General features: G+C 37.1%; 2 protein-coding genes across 3 annotated transcripts in view; one reads left to right on the forward strand and one right to left on the reverse strand.

Moving 5' to 3' along the window:
* Positions 1–21,065, forward strand: part of LOC139148114 (sodium/myo-inositol cotransporter-like) — a 35,151-nt gene extending 14,086 nt beyond the window's left edge. The window contains exons 3-15 of one of the 2 annotated variants that reach the window (XR_011555879.1): positions 1,362–1,526; positions 3,902–4,006; positions 4,896–5,001; positions 7,186–7,266; positions 8,022–8,233; positions 9,760–9,895; positions 10,427–10,534; positions 11,184–11,334; positions 12,661–12,829; positions 13,350–13,568; positions 13,979–14,279; positions 14,590–17,401; positions 18,691–21,065. Coding sequence is in view for 1 of the 2 variants with exons in the window: in XM_070719412.1 (XP_070575513.1) it covers positions 1,362–1,526; positions 3,902–4,006; positions 4,896–5,001; positions 7,186–7,266; positions 8,022–8,233; positions 9,760–9,895; positions 10,427–10,534; positions 11,184–11,334; positions 12,661–12,829; positions 13,350–13,568; positions 13,979–14,279; positions 14,590–14,816 (1,980 nt within the window). In the remaining variant the exon portion in view is untranslated. Of the gene's footprint in view, positions 1–1,361; positions 1,527–3,901; positions 4,007–4,895; positions 5,002–7,185; positions 7,267–8,021; positions 8,234–9,759; positions 9,896–10,426; positions 10,535–11,183; positions 11,335–12,660; positions 12,830–13,349; positions 13,569–13,978; positions 14,280–14,589; positions 17,718–18,690 lie in introns of those variants that run through there. The other variant, XM_070719412.1, reaches the window with a different exon arrangement.
* Positions 1–21,832, reverse strand: part of LOC139148120 (reticulocyte-binding protein homolog 2a-like) — a 581,355-nt gene that overhangs the window by 52,366 nt on the left and 507,157 nt on the right. The gene's annotated exons all lie outside the window — the stretch shown is intronic.

The following is a 21,832-nucleotide window of genomic DNA, read 5'->3' on the forward strand; positions in this document are numbered from 1 at the left end:
AGATGACCATGACTGCCATATTGTGTCTGAAACAATAATATCAAAATATACCTATATCCAACAAATATTGCATGGCAACTCAAAAAGGCATCATTTCTTCACATTTGTGCACCTATATATCATACATTTTCAGGGATGACGTCTTGCACTTGGACAGCCATTAACAAAACCTATTGTTCCTGATGGCAATTGTTGATATATTTCATATATTGTGACAGGAAATAAAAAATATCATCATACTATTAGAACACACTTCCTAATTAACTGATATCACAACACCACATTTCAAGTGTGGGAAAACAGACCAACACCAGCCCACCAATTGTGACAATCTCAATTCACTGGGGACTGTGTCATCAACAATGACTTGTTGTAAACAATGTATAGAATAAAATTTGAAAATTTCAGACAAATCGACCAAGGCAGAGCAGAGTTAAATTCGTTTGAAATTTTTAAGAGCAAATTATAAATAAAACCACTTTATACATTCCCGTTGCCACAGCAGGATTTAAACGGGTCCTTCACTTCATTGTTGTTGCCTGGCGCAGCAGCCAATAGGCCAAACCCGGAATTCGAATCCACCACGGTACAAACAAAGCCATGTGCGCAAACGCGCATAGACGTACGTGTATTTCCATGCGTTAGTACACATGTGGTTTGTTTATACCGGGATCACGTGATTATTTTGGCATACTGAGTCTGTAGAACGCATCGCGTCCTTTTTATTCCGGAGTAGATTCTTTACCATTGAGTGTGCCCTCTAAGCCTATTTGACATGCCAAACTCAAGAACATTCTCTGTGACCAAAGAAAATTTTCAGTTGAATAAGGAATCAAACCTTATGACTCAATTCAATTTGTTTGCACTAGATAAAACTGTTTTAAAATGACAGAGGACACCCCTGGGGAGAGCACGAGAGGCAGATGTCCGCCCTTTCGCATCAAAAGTTTGAGAAATTGATGTGTGCAATGGTGTAATCTAAGGTGTTTCAATTTGTTTTGCGCAAAGTAAGACTGTTAGAAAATGACATTGGACACTGATATTTTTATCATATTTTTTGCATGATCGGTGTTTGAGTAACACTATTCAACAATCCAGCAATGACAATACTAATATACCTGGTAAAAACAACTCTGTTTACCAGAGATTGCCAATGAAAGAATTTGTAGGAATGGCAAAATTTAAAAGATAAAAATATCAATAATCAAAATCGCCAAAAATATCGGTAACTTGCAGTTGACTTACAAAACACAAATAGTGGGAAAAATCATCCACAGTTGCAGCCATTTGTCCTTTTACTTCAAGCCAGAAGAATATTTCTTGATTAACACTGCTTTTTTTTTTTTTTTAATGCATGATAGGTTGGAGCATCTCTGTTTGTCAGCAACATTGGCAGTGAACATTTCATCGGACTGGCTGGATCAGGTGCGGCAGGGGGCATCAGTGTGGGTGCCTGGGAATTCAATGCAATCCTGTTGTTGCAGCTGTTAGGATGGGTCTTCCTACCTGTCTACATAGCGTGTGGTGTAAGTGTGCAATATGCTAATTTCTCTTTACAAACAAGAACCTCTGCCTTTGGGTTAAACGCATATGGATACACCTATCCCATTGGTCATCACAGCACTTACAGCCCTGGCTCACTTGTACAGCTTCTGTGATCTGTTGCCTTAGTCTGATGTGCCCAAAACTTTCTGGCTATACCTGGAGCTCTAAAGCCAAAAGTGTAGTATCTATTATAGATAAAATGGGACTGTGAGAGAATCTATCAGTCTCAGTACCTGCACTTTTATCATTCTTGCCTAACTACAAGTCACACTGTACACTCTGGTTTACCTAGCTATGTTTCTCAATTCATGGCTTTTCCCTATAATTGGCCAAAGAAAAAAGTATTGTGTGTTTCTGGTATCCGGATTTACCCTAGAAAAACAAGCCAACCCTAGACATTTCTTCATTCAAAAACTTTCTTGTAAATTCTTTAAATTTTACTGTATTTTATGGGTCACAGGGCAATAAAAAAAAAAATGAAACAATCTTCTAACCTAGTACCTAATTTTCAGAGGCGTCTTACCAAAAACACACTATGGTTTTTTTATTTGGCCTTTAACATGCCAGTCCATATATGCTACTAGACTAGACCATCAAACTTCAGCAGTGCTCTGAGATTGGCATATTAAGCAAAAGAAAAGAATGTGCAAAATGTTACATTTTGCACATATACTCTTTTAATATAACTGCTCTGAACTCCTTCTCCGATAGACTATAAATCTAGTGTCTAAAATTTAACATGATCATATATTTACTTTCAGTAATTATAACTAGCTTATTCATCATTGTAAAATTTAATTTTGTTCTTATGCAATTAAAATTTTTCCCCAGTGTTTAATAACCATCAACTTTTGATTGGCTTAAATTCTAGGAGCTTTCTAAAATAACTTAAGTATCTTTTGCAGGCAACATCGGTAGATTTAGGCTTACATGTTTATCTTTAACTCCCACTTTTGTACATGTATGTATACACTATACCTTTCTTGACATCATAACAGTTGCTTAAGAGTTATGTTGCAACTGCTTTCAAAATACACATGACATTTTTTAGATGCTTCTTTGCATATTTCCATGAAGAATGCCAGAAAAGGACCATTCATGTATGTCCTTTATTGTCTGCTCCCAGACATGATGGCATGATGTTATCGAAGTGTTTCGTTCAGTTTATCCGTGGAAATCATGTTGTTTCAATAGTTTCTTGTGAATTTGATGAAATGTAGGGCAAACATGGGTTCAGCAATGACAGTCAATGAGAATTACTTCTACCATTGCGCAGTTCATATAGTGTTGGTTTATTTGTAAATTCTATTGATTTCAGTCCAATAAAGGCAATATTTGTGTTTGAAGAATGGTCCACTAGATTTCAGTGAAGTATCATACAGATATCTCGTTTAACAATAAACTCGAAGCAGCTATACAGTTTGATGAGTTGGGCTTGCAGAAATATTTATTGTTAAATTTGCATCAGGTCAGAATACTGTAAAACATAATGATTTTATAGCTACATGCCTATTTTTTAGCTGTTTTGAATTTCATTGCGAGAAGCAGGTTTTTCGTTCAGCTCAAAAGGCGGCAATTTAAATCAGTGAATTGATAGACTTAGCTATATTAGCTAGAATAGGATGTAAAACAGACCTGTTTTATGGTAATATGAACTTGTTTACATTTATAAAGATTTTGTCGCGAAATTGCTAGAACTTAATCAGCTGTTTAACCTTTTCATTGACATCAGACTATATGACAGAAATTACAGTTTGGCCTTTTAGCAAACCAGATATGCTACTTGCACAGTAGAACGGAGGATTGAATTGTATTAAGGCCCCATAAGTAGTTTCTTTTTGCATGTTTAGATGGTTTGAAATCAAATGCAACTTAGAAAAAATGGCTGCTGCAGCTTTGTGAAGTGCGACCACAAAACATTTTTCAAGCATTGGTGACGAGTGACACACAATGTGAGACATTAACAACTAAATAATTTTCAAGTTGCAAATTTATGGGAAAACGCTTGAATTTTGACCAAATCCAACACCAAGGATTGAAAAAGTGACATTTTCACTGAAAGACAATGTAGCTTGTCTTGATAATGAGAATCCAAAACATCTTCCCAAAAGATTGGATAGTAAGTAAAATGCAAAACGTAAAAGCAAATGGGGCTTTTATCTATGCCAAGGACATACCTAAAATAAATTCACAGAGATGCAGAATCTGCAGGCTGTTGAACAACAATGAAGAACGCATTACACACTCAGAACTACACCGAGTCATCTTGAATGTCTACGTTCATGCATGGTACAAAATTTTCATCAATTTATCTTTTACATGTATCCTATTCCAAAATATTCAACATTTTTGACAGATTTTCACCATGCCTCAGTACCTGTCAAAACGTTTTGGAGGATCCAGACTTCGCGTTTACTTCGCTTGTCTGTCGCTGGTTCTGTACATTTTCACCAAGTTGTCGGTGAGTATACTGTGTCTGATAAAAACCATCTTACTTTTGTTGTCCATTATCTATTCAAGTATTTCTAAAACTTTACCAATTAAACAAGATGGCAGTAAGCAATCACATGTACATCAGATTAAAACTAGCAAAGTCATTTTTGAGTAAACCAAATATACCACACCCAGATTTGTGGTTCACCTGCGACAAATAAAGTATTGTTTATTGACCTACTTTCTTATCAGCAACTGCCATCCAACAAAAACCAAATTTGAAAGTTGAATGGCGTCAAAACAGCTGATGACAGATATGACAAAAAAAAGTGTCGTGAGGTGAACGTATCAAGAATGAGATGATCATGCCATAGCAACCATCATGCAAGTATTTCATGACCAAGCATATTTGGAATTGACCGCAATGTTTCACTCTCATTGAGGTTTTTTATTTTGCAAGATTTAAACCACAGCATGATTGCCTGCAGCCGGAACTTCAGTTATCTCTGCAGTGTGCAAGGTCTGTCTAATGAGTTGAAAACTGCATGGGAAACTGCGGTGACCATTCACTACCTTTTCAATTGTGTTCAGTACATATACCCAAACTATCAACCATGTGTGAAATACTCGTCAAGTTCCAAAGTTCAAGGAAGTATACATGCTGGTATTATTCATTAAAGATGTACACCAATCTATTTTCAGGCTACCCGGTGTTTTGTATGCATTTCATCATTAATGTCATATACTATGTTTTTAACTCTTTCACCTCATACTTTCGCTCCGTGATCTTGTTTGCCATATCAAGACTGACATATAAGGAGAGAAATTCAGGAGAAAGGGTTAAAGCTATACATAAATTTAGTCAGAATTTTCACTAAAATGTTTTTTTTTGTTTTTTCTGATGTTATTTATTGCAGGTTGATTTGTACACTGGAGCCCTGTTCATCCAGCAATCACTGGGATGGGATTTATATGTTTCTATAGTAGTTCTCATTCTTTTTGTTGCCCTCTTGACCATAACAGGTATTGCAGTCCATACTACTGTCCTATCATGTTCTGAGACTCCAGTCACATGACAGCCATGTGACCAGGCCTCTGATGATCAGTCACTTTTCCATGCGCTATATGTTTATGCTCAGACCAACCAGAGATGCAAACTGGTGTTACTAATAATTTAACCCTTTCACCACCATGGTTTGGTCCAAACTTATTGTTATCAATGGTAATTATGGACCTGTTCATAGGGCACTGAGGGTGAGCAGGTATAAAGGTGCCAATGGGACAAATTAAGTTACTAAAAAAAATGATAACTTTAATGAAGTTGATTTCAAAGGAACAGCCAATCACAGATTTTCATTTGGGGCTAACAACAGAGTACAAAGTATAGTGCTTTAACACTTCAAGGGTAGAAATGACTTCTGTAACTTTAACCATGTGCAGATACATGCAAATTTGTTATAACGAAGCAGCTGTAATATAGTACTCATAATCCACGGTCGCTTGTGAACTGATACATGCCAGGCGGCTGCTGTGTCCCTCAGGTATGCATTAGAAAAGTAGCTAGGAAGTTTGGAAACGGAATATAATAATACGCATGTATCAAAGAGTTCTGATTTCCCTCACAAAAAGTCACAATTTATAACCACCATCGATGGTTTCTACACCTCCAAAGTCATATACCTGCTATCCTCTGTCTCAAATGATCTTTTGTGCATTCTCTGGTGCGATTTTTAATGGGGCCCCCGCTTTCAACGTGGAACCGCGTGCAACAGCAGTGGGTGGTCAATAAGTGGTTTGAAAATAGCGGTGCTGTGATTGGCTATCTACTGTTAGTCCGGGATCCTTTGGAACATTTAGATTTAGGGTATCACAGTGCTAGCACACCAAACCAGCTGAGTGCACCCACACTGCTGTTGCACGAAGGTCGTGGTTTCATATTGAAAGCATGTGTCCTGGCCATCAAAAACCGCACCCGACAATGCACAAAAAGATCATTTTGGACGCAAAGAGGATAGCAGGGATGACCTTGGAGATGTATTGGAAACATCAATGGTGTTTATGGAATAAAGTGTGGCTTTTTGTGAGGGAAATTTGTCTCAGAACTCTTCGATAGTGGCCATTCCGTTTCCCAACTTCCTATTTTTCTAATTCATACCACACAGTGGCGCCATGTACACGTTCACAAGCGACTGTGATTCAATCGGCAAACTAACTGACACTTGCAGTTCTAGTGCTCATAACGTAGTGATGCAGCCTGTATAACTTCAATTGATAAACACCTGACTGAACATACACTTTCTATCCCTTTAGTGCTTGCTTATCTTCGGGTACGTTGAAAGGAGATTTTAACTATTGCAAAAACTTTTCTCCAAGTTTGAAATTATTATTATTCTCCATAGTAACAAAATGTCAAGTCACTTGCAATATATGGCATCGGAGAAACTAGTTAATTACCTAGAAATCATCAAAATTTGAAATTCTAAATGGCTCCTACATACCCTGTGTTTTCTCAATGGGGAAATGTATTTTCCATTTTTTCATGTAAATGCAGTGGTGAAAAGTTCAATTATAGGCATTCTATTGTAAGTTTTGAAATCACTTTAGGCTGGTGCATATCCCCCTGGCAGCGAAATGGTCGGTTTTAAATGTCATCCATAAATTGTAGTTTTTGCCAGCCCTGCAATCTGTTTGGTAAGACATCATGATACCAATCATAAAGTTATCCCAATTTATATATATACAAAGGGGGCAGACCAATTCATTGGTCCTTGAAAATGAAGACAAAAAGTATAAAGTTGGGTTATCATGATCACGGAAGGTGCCCAGCATTTCCTGAGCAGAAATCAAATTATAAAGAACAAAGCTGTTTCTCCAGTCATGCTGTTCTGGTTGGTCTGAGGCTAGTAGATTTGTGTAGCTCATTTGCATATCTTCCTTACAGCTGCACTGTAATCTCCAGCAAATATCTTGCGGAAGAAGTTGCTGCTGTGGATCCTACTGTATAAAAGGAGCCACTCTGCAGATGTCACAAAAAAATAATGCTGAAAGTATAACTATATACACTGCCTTTCTGAATATGCAGTGTTCAAGGATGTCACATTCAGGGAGAGTGCAGAGACTAAGTACCATGTGACGCGTTCATTACCATATATCACAGGCTTTACAAAAAACTCTTCTTAAATCTGGAAACGTATGCCTTCATTCCAGGTGGCCTAGCTGCAGTCATTTACACAGATACATTGCAAGCATTTTTGATGGTCCTCGGAGCCATTGCTTTGATGATTTTGGGTAAGTCTTAGTACATCTGACTCTTTTGATTTTCACCAAAAAATATAAACGGCAAAAAAATTCATTCACTCCAAGAGCTTCAAAAGACCCACACAAGCATTAAATCAGAAATGTATTGTAAAAATTTGAGAGTCTGATTTAATATCTGTTCCTTAGGCAGCTTATTCTACTTTAAGATAGTACTCGTCTCAAAAGTGAAAGACTTAAACCTTTTTTTTTAAACTTTCGCCAAGGAATATTTCAACCACTCTCTTTCAAAATCAAGAATAGAAATCCGGATTCACCATGCAAATTTTGCTACTGGAAAAAAAAAATTCCTAGATTTACCGATATTTGAAATTCAAAATGGCCACATCCCTGTGTGAATGCTATAGGAAAAATATATATTTTTGATTTTACAAAAAACTATAAAACAGTTTTCCTACACCAAGAGCTTAAAATAAACCCTTTCAAGTGGTAGCTCAGAAAGGAATGGTAAAAGTTTAACAGTCCAAATATCTATCCCCGAAGTGCATTGGGTCCTTAATAGATTGAAATGTAGAAGGTCACTTATATCAAGTACTTTTTAACCTACTCAGGATTGACTACAATATTTTCTCTCAAGTATATAAGCACTGTAGCACTGCATTTGCCCCAAAAATACCCGTAGACTGATGAAATGAGCAATATGTTACTACTTTTGTACCAAAGATTGATATTTAGTACCGTTTTGTTGTGGGCATGTTTTTCAATGTACATATTCAATCTCTGACCAGGATTTCAGGAAATTGGTGGATATGATGGCTTGGTAAGGATGTATCCCAACGCAACCGTGAGTCCCAACAACACCGTGGAGAATGAAACCTGCCATGAGATATCACCGTATGCCTTCAAGATGCTGCGAAATCCAAGAGACCCTGACATGCCGTGGGCTGGGTTCCTCTTCGGTCAGACGCCGGGCTCCATCTGGTACTGGTGTGCTGATCAGGTATACTTCTCAGTTTTTCTTGTTATGAACTCTTTGAACGCCAAAGTAAATTTTTGTCACCTTGATGAAATATACAAATATATAATTTTTTCAGATTTTTGCCAAAATTTTGATAACAAACTGTAGCAAATAAAATATGATGTCTTTTTGGTCCAAAATTATCAAGAAAAGTACAGAAAAATTCACAAAAACTGGTGAAATGTTGTGCTAAAATTTTGGTGGGAAAAAATTATGGCACTCAAAGGGTTAATGAGGGAGTATTGAAGGTTAATTTTAGTCCCTTTTTTGCTGGCAATACAATTACCACTGAGACTGCAGCTGAAGTTACCTATTAGAGTTCGGTAAATGTTTTGCGGCAGATAAAATTACATACCGGGATGGCATGTTGCAAGTCATTTTAATATATCAGTCTCATCAGTGCCTCTAGCTGTCAACAATTTTCACAAGGGCACTTCTTAAATTTTTGAAAAAGCAATGTGAAAGTCATTTGGTAGCCATATTGAACTTGAATTTCTCATATTTTTAGAGGGTAAAGTCACAAGACTTTTCTCCAGATCAATTGTTTGGGATAAGGGAGACATTTGACTTGACATTTTGGTGCATGCTCATCAACTGTGTGAATATGATATAATTAGTCCACATTGCGTGGTCAGTGATCTGAAAATCTGGAAGAAAAAATTCAATAACAGATTCCATCAGAAGCAATTGCATTTGTCCAGTGTAAATGCACAAACACACCAGAATTAGATTGCATGGAAGCAAATGACGTTCTCAACTCCCGACTTCTCCCTTTAGATATGTTGGCATAGATTTTGTCAAAGAATCACTGGTTTCAGTCAGTTTATCAGATCTTGCAGTTGCTCAATCTTTATTACCTTCAAAATGTACTACACAGTTTCTCGGTATAGAGGTCAGACCTACTGTCTTGCACTGAGTGAGGTCAAAGTGCAAAATGTCAAGCAAATCCTTGATGTGAAATATCATATGGTTGAGAGCACTTGCCAGGTGTTCTTAGTATTGAGTATTGAAGTGTCAAGACTTCTTGAAGCAGTGTGTTTAAATGTGAGAAAATGATATAAATCTTTCATGAAAAGCACGTTGGATGTTTTCTTTGAAAAAATGGTGTTATTAACAATTATAGACTTTAATAACTCTGACAAATATATTTCATGTATGCAAAGAATATGTGTGGCGAAACATACTGAGAATTTCAGAGAATTGACAACTTTTAAAGAAAAAAAGTAGATTTGCTGCAATACAACTTTTTTATATGAGCGAGCCATTACCTTCATCACATCTCCTTGCCGCCTGCCCACCTTGGTACACTACTTAGCTGTTGTTTTCAAAATTATTAATTACAACTGTAAGGTACGTGAGACAGCTGGCAAAATAGCAAATGCCAATGTTGAATACTAAAATCTTGTCAAGGCTGAAAAATGACATCGTGATTTGAAACTAGGTTATAGGCAGCCACCAGACTGCAGGAAAGCAGTTCTGAAAAATGTCAATTCTGTTCATAATTACAGGTCATTGTACAAAGAGCACTGGCTGCCAAGAGTTTGTCACATGCCCAAGCATCAACGTTGATGGCAGGCTTCATCAAGATTCTCCCACTATTCATCATGGTCATGCCGGGAATGATGAGCCGGATTTTACATCCAAGTAATTATTTTTTGGGGGTCATATCTTTCAACCAAGCTGTGCTCACCCTTTAAACACCATGTTTTGGCCCAAACCCATTGTAATCAGTGGTGAATCTGGACCTCTTTATAGGGAATTAGGGGTGAACAGGTTAAACCAAGGGTTGCAGGCAAACCATTTCTCTTAAAAGGGTGGCCCAGAATTAGGAAAAAATGTTACTTCACAGAATTGCGACCATGGGAGATACGTTCATTTCATGTTCTGTCCACTTCAGAGCTGGAGTCAAGACAGATAAGTTTTCAGTTCGTTATCTGCATGATTATAACAAATGTGAGTTTTAATCATTTGGTCATATCCTTTTCTTCTTAAAGCTACCACCAAACAGCAAACATAATAGACATTATTTGCAATGCTATATCGAAATAAATGCCAATGTGTCATTGAAGCATTCTGGAGACAATGGTCATTTCAACCATGCCACTTTCATCTTTTACACTAAAAGTACACATAACAAAGTTTTCATATGTCTTCATCACTATCATTTCTCTTCAGATGAGGTTGGTTGTGTGGATCCTGTAAAGTGTTACGAAATTTGCCAGTCTGAGGCTGGCTGTACCAACATTGCATATCCTAGATTGGTACTGAGCCTGATGCCAAACGGTAAGCTCAAGCATGCACATCTCTCTCTCTCTCTCTCTCTCTCTCTCTCTCTCTCTCTCTCTCTCTCTCTCTCTCTCTCTCTCTCTCTCCACCCCCTACCCCCCAATGAAAATGAACTCTGTGCTGTATATTGTAGTAACATTGCTGTGATCCTGCAGTATTATCATGGCAATATAATGTTGCACAGAAAGTCCATGTGGCAACCTAATTAAGTGGTCCAACTTTACAAAGTACTCTTTTACAAAAATTTGCGTGGCGTATAATAATTGTTTCAGACGACTTTTAATCTTTCTAGGCGCTGTTGTATAAGTACCATGTTTGGTGCATATGATGTACTGTCTTGTGGAGAGTTATTATGTAAAAGTGTTTTTAACCTTTTAAACAGAATTAAGAGATCTCAGAATTTTTACATTAAGACTATCTATGCATGTACATACATGGATTCATTGCAATGCAGGCACTGGAGGAATATTTTATACTGATTTTTTCACTGGTAGGTTATTTTTACATCTATTATGTATTTGTTTTATTTCTCTATGGGCCTAGAGCCTGATTCAAATAAATAAATAAATAACAATAAAAATTAACATACTGTGCATACTCTACATGTTATTGTCTCATTTTTCCTCTTGGATTTTTTGTTTCTTAGGGGCAAGAGGTCTGATGATGGCTGTCATGATTGCCGCCCTCATGAGTGATTTGGACTCCATCTTCAACAGTTCAAGTACCCTCTTCACCATCGACATTTACAGGAGAATTCGCAAGAAGGCTTCTGTTAGGGAACTCATGATTGTTGGCAGGTGAGTGAGATGCCCACAGTTGACATTGTCGACACTGTGCAGATCAATTCTTGTCTGAGCTGTACAAGATCAAGTCACTGGGTCATGTTCTCACTAGCCAATTGTTTTAAAATGAAATGCATATTCAGTTTTTCCTCCAGGATGGGTGATTGGGCAAATCCCCTGTCTAATCAAAATTCCCCCTTCAAATAATCACAAGCCACCACGACATGTCACCCTTCTACAATGAGGTTTGAGATTATGATTTACCCAGAGCATTTGCAGTCTGTAGCAATTCCATTTCATGATTGCTGTCTACGCTGTAACATCATACAGATGATGTAATTCACTATCTGTAGCTAAAGTACAGTGATACAAGCTTCTTATCTGCAGAAGGATGTGATACAGCTGATAGGCTATCTATCAACTAGAGATTGCCTCCACATTACAAATTTTGTTTGAACTGAAATGAATGAAGTGTGAATGATTTGTGTAGGATTCTAATATAATTTATTCAACATTTACTAGATAAAAAAAAAAACCAAAAAAACCAAGAGTATCTTTTATTTGATATTTAACTAATTCTATAACTTAATTTGCCAATACCATGAAAAAATCTTAATTTGCATAACTTAAATTTGCATAACTTATTAAAGTCCCCTCAATCAGAACCAAATCCCCCCAACTTTTTAAGCAGGGGGCAATATTCCCCCTTGTGACAGAAACCTGGAGAAACACTGCACAAGATGTCCTTTTGGAAATTAGAGTACTCAATGCTAAAAGCAGAGCATTATAGAAACAGAAATTACTTCAAGTACAAAGTAAATATATTTTTCTTAAGTTTTATGCATCTAGCAATAGTCAGACAATTTTTACCCTTAGGATGTTGGTCTTTTATAGGGTTGCGACATAATAATAGTTCTAGGTGGTGTTGAAATTTGATAAATAAACAGATATATATTTATTATTTTGTACTTTTACATAATTTGTGTTATTTATATAATATATTTATATAATATATACATATGTGTGTGTGGTGTGTGTGTGTGTATATATATATATATATATATATATATATATATATATATATATATAATATATATATACACACATATACACACACACACATACATATATATGTAGAAATACATGTAGATTTAACTATTGTGAGAGAATAGTGATTTCTTGTAGAAAAGCATATAGCTCAAATCAATTTCATTGTTTTCGTTAGTTGCTTTTAAGACTAGCATGAACAATTGTTACTGATCAGAGTGAAATCTTAGTAGATACCTTCAGCAAGTGTGAGGTCACTTGTCATTATTTGCCATTTCATCGATTTCTTGGTAGAGTATTTGTCTGTGTGATGGTGGCTATTGGTATTGCCTGGGTGCCTGTCGTCAAGGAAACCCAGGGAGGTCAAGTCTTCATTTACATCCAGGAGATCACGGATTACTTTGCCCCTCCGGTGGCGGCCACTTTCCTCATTGCTATCCTGTGGAAACGCTGCAATGAAAAGGTATTACTTTGTATAGCTTCGTTTCATCTTGTCTGGTGATTTTTTTTCAGCTTTGCTCATTAACATTTGTGTACCGTATTATCTGTTGAAGTCCGTCTGTCCCCTCAGCTTCCAACAGTGTTGCTGAACCTTGTTGACTGTAAACTAGCCTCTTACGCATTGTGTATGAAGTTTTCATGGGATAACATTGGTCAGATTTGCTCAAATTGTAATGAAGTGTGCATACGTATAAATTTATGGGGTCAATTATGTCATTTCTGGTGGAAAACAGTTAATTTACAAAAATTTGTTTATTTCGTAAAGTTGTTTTGTGGCAAACAAAAGGTTGACCAGAATTTGAAGAATTATATAGAAGCCTGATGGTTTCTTTCTTCATGATCTGTATGTCACATGGAAGCAATATATCAACCTGTTCCCCCCTTATTCCCTTTAAACAGTTCCACAATCACCATTGATAACCATGACTTTAGGCCTATTGATGGAAGTTCCAAGGTGCTCATGTTATGATCCTTTCTTGCAGGGTGCATTCTGGGGACTGATGGCAGGTTTTGTAGCTGGATTGACCCGTCTGATCCTCATCTTCGTATACAGAGCCCCCCACAAATGTGGCGACGAAGACACGCGCCCGCCGATCTTGGCCGAGGTCCACTACATGTACTTTGCCATGCTTTTGTTCTGGCTGACCACCACAGTGACCATTATAGTGTCACTGATGACCGCACCGCCGCCTCCGGAGAAGGTCAGTACAACCCTCAAGACAGAACTTTCAAATTATGTGATTAGCAGCTGATGTTTAATGATCAAAGTATATCCATGTAGTCATGATCATAATAATGCTGTCACTAACGGTAATTTTTTATGTGATATGATCCAATATGGCCACCTGGTAGCAATTTTGTTTTCTAATTTTTATCAGGCTGGAGGCTTAATCATACCAAGACCAATTTCATTTAATCTTGGCACAAACACAAGGTGCTATGACTAAATTATTTTCTTACAAGTCACACATTGTAAAATTGGTGCATCATTTTGACTACAATTCAGTTAAATCGAATCAAATCACCTAATTACATGCGGGGACTGTGTCATTTACAATGACTTAATTGTTGCCAATAAGATGTTATCATTATCATTGTCATTCATGTGTAGATTCATCGCACAACCTTCTGGACACGCTATGATAAAGACATGTCCAATGTGCCTATGGTGGATGGAGAGTTCGGACAGGCTAAGGTAGCTGGCGTGGAAAGAAAAAGGAAACACTCCTATGAGATCGTCAAGGAAACCGGTACTCAAACTCCTGAAGGTGAGGGTGACCTGCCAGACAATGGTGATGACCCACAAAAACAGGATGGGCCAAAGGGCGACGGACACGGACAGGCCTCTGTGCTGATGAACGACAGCGCCGATAAATATGCTGTGAAGGATGGCGAGGCTGTTCAAGTCCAAGGTAATATTATTATTTTCAGAATAAAGTGTTAAAAGACACAATATTTTATAAATGGTTTCTCGCAACGTTCTAAAAGATTAAAACCATTTATTGCAATTACTTTATCCAATGTAGCTCTACATGTACAGTACACTGGTCCAAAAAAGAGGGCTGCTCCCATGAAAATTTATTTATCAGTGTACTAAGGATAATTACCTTGCTAGTATCTTGAGCAGGGATCATGCCAAACAGACTGATATGGTGTGACCGCTATGATATGTCTGCTTTAGATGCACATACATGATTTCTGTTTTTGTTTCCTCTTTCCCAGAGAAAATGTCGGTCTGGAAGAGAGGGTGGAACTGGTTCTGTGGGTTCGCGAGCTCCGAGGAGGACAAGATGAAACTGCAGGAGCACTACCAACACCTGGTGCACATCACCTCCCTCAAGCAGGATCGGAACGCCAAGATCGCACTCAACATCGGCCTGGTGATCATCCTCTCCCTCGGCGTCTTCCTCTATTGTTTCTTCTCCCTGTGGGAGTACGTGCCTGCGTAAAGTGCACGCCAACAAGTAATCACACTTATACATGTATACACTCACACATTATGTATATGCAGGAATATATTTCTCTTGAGGGGGCCCATTTGCCAATTAAGTATTACAATGGCCCTGGAACATCTGAAACTTTTGTTCAGTGCAGACTGAGTTTTCATTATTATGACATGATTAGTAAACTCATCCAAAAATTTATTGTCAGATATCGGTATTCCTTTTTCAGATGTGTTACTAGCCTTTATGGCTATTGCTTAAATCCCATGTACCGCATGTAATGTTTGCTTTGCATTTTCTCTGAGGAAGGGATTCAAATGTAAAAATTACACATGGTGAAACTAAATTTCATCTCAGTACTACTGTTCCATGGTGTGTTTTTTCAGGTTTATTATAGTCGCTGTGCCACATATAGGGCAGGATATGCTTGCAAACCCATGACATATCTCTTCCAAGGAAGTAATTTGTCATTCTCAGAATATTACTGTCTGTTGTGTTGTGTTCACTTAATATTCCTACATGTGATTGGAGTTTTTAATAGCGGAGTAAATGACTCTGATTTTTGATTCAGTGGTGATGTACTTGTTTTGTACTAATTGCCATGTCAATGAGCAGAATAACACAAGTAGTCATAGGATAATTTTCTGTCCAAGTAAGCTGTATTATATCAGGAGACACATTAAGTGACAAGATGATGAGAATTATATCAGAAGTGGTTGTATTGGCAATTCTGGTACCCTTTTTACTCCCATACTGGCATATATGGATCCAATCTCACCATTGAAGACCCTTAGGGTAGAGCTATATCTTCTCGTTGAAAATGGTAAAATATTAAATGTTTAAATTGTCACTTCGTTACAGTACATAGCTGGGAAAAAAGTGATGGCACATAGGGTCATTATCATTCATGTTTTGCAATGTGCATTTAGCCGAATTTCACTTATCAAAAACAGCTAATTGCTGTCATAACATAGATTTGCAGATGACAGAGGACAAGTTCCCATGTTATACAAATTAATACTTACCGCAATGTATTTTTGTAGCTTTTTCCCACAATACCACCCTTAGCCACATGATTATAGATATGGGATGTGTTTTGTGACCATTTTTGGTCCATGAATTACTTATTAAGCTAGATATTCAATCGTAATGCTACTTATTCACTGGGTGAATGATAGGATCTATTACTAACAGTGATATTTGGATATCAGTAGGTCAGGCTAGTTATGTAACCACCACTGCAGCTGTAAGAGAAATCTAACAGGTTCTCTGGACTTGGAATCCGACCTTTGTACAAAGAAGAGCAGGTTACACACATGATAGAAATGCATGTAAATGTCCATAGGTGTTTGTATATATGGATTTGTTTGCACCATGTGATCTCTTGGACGTATTGAATCTGTCAAACACTGAGCTTTATTTATTGAGTAGATCCATTTCAGAACTGCAAAAAAGTCCAGAATATTTTAATATGTCTGATGTCTCACGTTCTTTTCATTCCTGGGTTCATACTAGTGTCTGAGTCTTCTAGATCTTGGAAAGTATTGACAACAAAATGTATAACTCTGATCCAAGGATAGTAAACACTACTTCCAGGGTAATCTATCTTCATTTCACTGTTACGGTTCAGGGTCATCTTGTTTGTAAGGTACATGTAAACAGGAATTCATTGACCTCCTTGAAAAGTACCTATAGTAGCTTGCCGTCGTGCTATTACATTTGCTGAATTGTTGCTCATGGTAGGATCAAATTCTAATGGGAGGATAGTGATTTTAATTTTCATGGTAAAATAAGAATACTGCTCTTTTTCAGTATCGCTATGACAACAGAGTACAAAATCACTATTTTTTTAACAAAATATCATGTATTCGTCATTTTCTGAAGAAAAGTGTTTTCAATGCACATTGTTAGAAGGCAGAAATTACATCCTGTGCATACATGAGAAGATGTTTGAGGTCTCGCAGGATGCAAAGGACACTCTGATGATTGATAATGTTGTAAAGATGTTGTTTTGGTTTGCAGGTTATAGATCCGTTGTTCAAGTTGATGAGCTAATGATATGCTACCCAAGTATAGATTTGATCTATTAAAGTTTTTCTTTTAAGGGATAACCAGATTTCTACTCCAAATTTTTAAATTTCTGATGTCCACAATGACAGGTGTTGTGTAAGAGGGATATGAATTAAAACAGGCAACAGCCATTCCACACTTGGGAATGGGCAGATGAACTAAGGGTGCACCGTTGAGACAGCCCGGTTTCAAACTCTCAACTTTTTACATTACTTTTTTGTTAATCTCCTCCTCACCAGTTTTTGGTGTTGTCTGTGGAGCACATAAAGTTTCATGTTTTTTTTTGAAAATATTTAATTTTTTCCCAATATGGTTAACATTGGGTATATGGCAGCTTCGTTAAATTTCAAATATTGGTAACGTTTTGAAGCAGATTGATTCTTTATTGCCAAATCTGCAGTTTCCCCTTATTTTTATTGTTGATTATGAAAGAAAATGGTTTAAAGTTTCCTTGAGGAAAGTTTGATCCTGAGTGTAAAAACATTCAGTTTTGAAGTACGCACTTGCTGTTTGAAGGGCAGGTTTACATTTGGCAATAGCCATGGTAGAGATTATCGGTTTATGTTGGTAGGGTTGAAGATTTGTTCCTGTGGCGTAGCCAAGGTTTACAATGAGTACGTGCATGTGGACAACACTGGAAGAAATATCCATCAAACAGGATATGTTACAAATGGCAAGGCTGGGGTTACGGTTTGGAATTATTATTGCTAAGAATTACTGTTGTTTGACATCTGGTTGGGAATAGGGCGTTTTAAATAAAGTTCTTTGTTTGCCGTCCACATGCTGGTAGGTTTTCAGAGAAAATTAAGAAAAAAAACACAATGTAAACACTGTTACAAAAAAAATATTGTTTTTCCAAAAGAAACCAAGTAAAAAATAAGCTTATGCTGATATACTTGTGTGTTATGTCAGTGTTTGTTTTTTTGCCTCGCTGGTTGTTAGGTTTTCAAAAATCCAAGGATGGAAAACTCAGAATTTTCTTTAAATGGCCTAGTTAGCAGTAGTGAAAATTTTACAGGGACGGGTCAAAACTACTCTTCTTCTTGTGTTGACTATCCGGAGCCTTACTCGAAATTTTTTTAATTAATAGGATCACCATTGTCATTAACTGACCTACAGATTTTTGCACTGAAAGTGAGTTTATTGCCCTAGTGTTGTCATAATGGGTTTGATTTTGCCATGTCCCTGATGTAAACTTGTAAAGATGGGAGGGGCGGTCAAAATTTGAAAGGATGCCGTCATGGTCAGAACGGCTATGAATTGCATCCATCAGAGGGGTAGGTCGAGAGAATTACTATAGTTTTAGTTCAGATAATGCTGTGTCAATTATATTAATCACTAGCACCTGTTGTAATGCACAAAACTGAAACTAGTGTAAATAAATGATATGTGGCTTAAAGGTATACTGTCACCTGTTCCAGTTTTGCCACAGTTACCATGGAAAGAGAAAATTTAACCAATCAAAGATTTCAAGTGGGTGGCCGCTTTTAAAAAACAGCGCCCTCACGTGGGCATTTTGAATACCAAGGAACGCCCTTTTGACCATATATGGGCATATTTAGATTACAGGTGACTGTATACCTTTAATGTACAGTAGTCATCAGTTCTCAAAATCTTTTCAAATTATTTTGGTCTAGTGTATTTTTGTGTGATATCACACTATGAAGGTAAGATATACTAATAATTTGCCCTTTCCCTTATTTTATTGTTGATTATGAAAGAAAATGGTTTAAAGTTTCCTTGAGGAAAGTTTGATCCTGAGTGTAAAAACATTCAGTTTTGAAGTACGCACTTGCTGTTTGAAGGGCAGGTTTACATTTGGCAATAGCCATGGTAGAGATTATCGGTTTATGTTGGTAGGGTTGAAGATTTGTTCCTGTGGCGTAGCCAAGGTTTACAATGAGTACGTGCATGTGGACAACACTGGAAGAAATATCCATCAAACAGGATATGTTACAAATGGCAAGGCTGGGGTTACGGTTTGGAATTATTATTGCTAAGAATTACTGTTGTTTGACATCTGGTTGGGAATAGGGCGTTTTAAATAAAGTTCTTTGTTTGCCGTCCACATGCTGGTAGGTTTTCAGAGAAAATTAAGAAAAAAAACACAATGTAAACACTGTTACAAAAAAAATATTGTTTTTCCAAAAGAAACCAAGTAAAAAATAAGCTTATGCTGATATACTTGTGTGTTATGTCAGTGTTTGTTTTTTTGCCTCGCTGGTTGTTAGGTTTTCAAAAATCCAAGGATGGAAAACTCAGAATTTTCTTTAAATGGCCTAGTTAGCAGTAGTGAAAATTTTACAGGGACGGGTCAAAACTACTCTTCTTCTTGTGTTGACTATCCGGAGCCTTACTCGAAATTTTTTAATTAATAGGATCACCATTGTCATTAACTGACCTACAGATTTTTGCACTGAATGTGAGTTTATTGCCCTAGTATTGTCATAATGGGTTTGATTTTGCCATGTCCCTGATGTAAACTTGTAAAGATGGGGGGCGGTCAAAATTTGAAAGGATGCCGTCATGCTCAGAACGGCTATGAATTGCATCCATCAGAGGGGTAGGTCGAGAGAATTACCATAGTTTTAGTTCAGATAATGCTGTGTCAATTATATTAATCACTAGCACCTGTTGTAATGCACAAAACTGAAACTAGTGTAAATAAATGATATGTGGCTTAAAGGTATACTGTCACCTGTTCCAGTTTTGCCACAGTTACCATGGAAAGAGAAAATTTAACCAATCAAAGATTTCAAGTGGGTGGCCGCTTTTAAAAAACAGCGCCCTCACGTGGGCATTTTGAATACCAAGGAACGCCCTTTTGACCATATATGGGCATATTTAGATTACAGGTGACTGTATACCTTTAATGTACAGTAGTCATAAACTATCAGTTCTCAAAATCTTTTCAAATTATTTTGGTCTAGTGTATTTTTGTGTGATATCACACTATGAAGGTAAGATATACTAATAATTTGCCAACCTTTCCACCTCCGACTTCTGTATAGAGGTCCAGCTGTAACATGGAAACCAGATTGGTTGGTACCAACTTTTGGTGTTGGGAGGGTGAAGACTATATCATCTGTTTTTTTTATTTAGGCCAGAGAAAAAAAAAATCTTGTTCATCGGATTTTTTGGACCAAGTCCCAGGAGCGGCGAGCGAAAATTTTTTTTTTTTTTTTTTTAGGCCGAAGGTAAACGCGGTTCTCTGGCATTTCTGCACAGATGCAGACAAGGCAAGATAACTGTTTCCCTTTTTACCAGAAATATCTCAGACAAGAAACACTGATACTGGTAACTGAATTCAATACTATATTTCCCAACAATAAACGATGTTAGTGTTTGCACAACATATTCTGAGTATTCTTGACCGCAGACATCCGGGAACTTGCGGTTTTTCACGTCATTTTTGTGTCACACTACCGTGAGAACAAAATATTGAAGTGTGGATTTTTCAACCTTTACACCAGTATTCAAAGTTTCAACATTATGTCAATGATAAACACTAAGTTCTGTCCCTTGTCACATAATTTCTGCATTGTTCACTGTCCTGTATAGTCAAATCCCAATTCACCTCACTCGCGTGCGTGAGGTGAAAGTGACGTCACTCCGCGGTCAAGAATTTCAACATTCTCTCAGAATAAAACTGAAATGTACAGCAAATCACTGAAATCCAACAATTCAGTATTGTCCTTTAATATTGTCCTGGTGGGACCTAGCATCTGAGTTTGTTCATTTTACTTTGGCGCCATGTTTTGGCCTCTTTACCACTGTCTGCACTGTCTCTACACATTTTACACAATGGTCTTACAACACTTTACTGTGATCGGAGTGAAGTTATATACCGGTAGTCATCATTCAGATCGTACTTTAACATCGACGCAACCATGTGTTTTGTCATTGCCGTAAATGTTTATACTTTCGATGCAATTTTATTCAATCAGATGCACCGTCCATCTGCTGTCACGATCTTGTTGAACAAATTGCCGAAATATCAGCACAAACACTGAGTAGGGTCTTTTGAACTAACTGTTGGCCATCACGTCCGAATGTTGGCGATCAAATTAATACTCATGATGTGACATGTACTAACCTTTACAAAACGAGGAAATGCGGAAGTAAGAATTTGCCTCGATCAAAAAAAAAAAAAAAAAAAAAAATTCCAAATATGCCAAAGTAGAAGCGGCGATTCCGATGAACAATTTATTTTTCTTCCTGGCCTTATTAATTAATACATAATAAGTGATGTACATTTCCAATTTTAATGTGGTATTCTTAAGAATAATTATGATTTATGTAGTTTTAGATGATTGTTTTAATGTATTTTTACTTGAATATTCTTATCTGCTCTGACTTTTTCCCTTCTTTTAAATCAAATGTTTCGATTTTTTTACCGCAGAGATTGTGAATTATATGTATCAAACTCAGGTAATCAGAGAATTTTCAATGATCAGCTCTTGTTTTATTTGCTGTTGGGAAAATTGCAAACATTAGTCAGAAACTTCTGCATATATTTTATGAATAATTTCCTGTTATGTATTCTGTGCATGACTGTATAGTTTCAGAAGTTTCATTATTTGGATGGTTCTAGGGCAGTCACCCCCTGAACATTTAACCTGTTTACTCCCGCCCCCAACCCAATTCCCTATAAACAGGTCCACAATCACCATTGATAACAATAGGTTTAGGCCAAACCATTATTGTGAAAGGGTCAACCCTAGCGACAACTGATGGGCTGGATTATGTCTAGATGGTAAGATGTCCAGGGGGGTACATAACCATCCTGATCCCGTTTAAGCTTTCAGCAATGTCAACTCGCCTAGCATTCAAAGCCATTTTTCTTTCACGTTTGTACATATCAGACACACATATCATCAGCCATTAAATCAGTAATCTTCCAGCATGCAGGAAAGAACAATGTTGTAAATTCCGTGGAAAAGACAAGGAAA

This window comes from Ptychodera flava, chromosome 13, assembly GCF_041260155.1.
Source record: "Ptychodera flava strain L36383 chromosome 13, AS_Pfla_20210202, whole genome shotgun sequence".
Classification (NCBI taxonomy): Eukaryota; Metazoa; Hemichordata; class Enteropneusta; family Ptychoderidae; genus Ptychodera; species Ptychodera flava.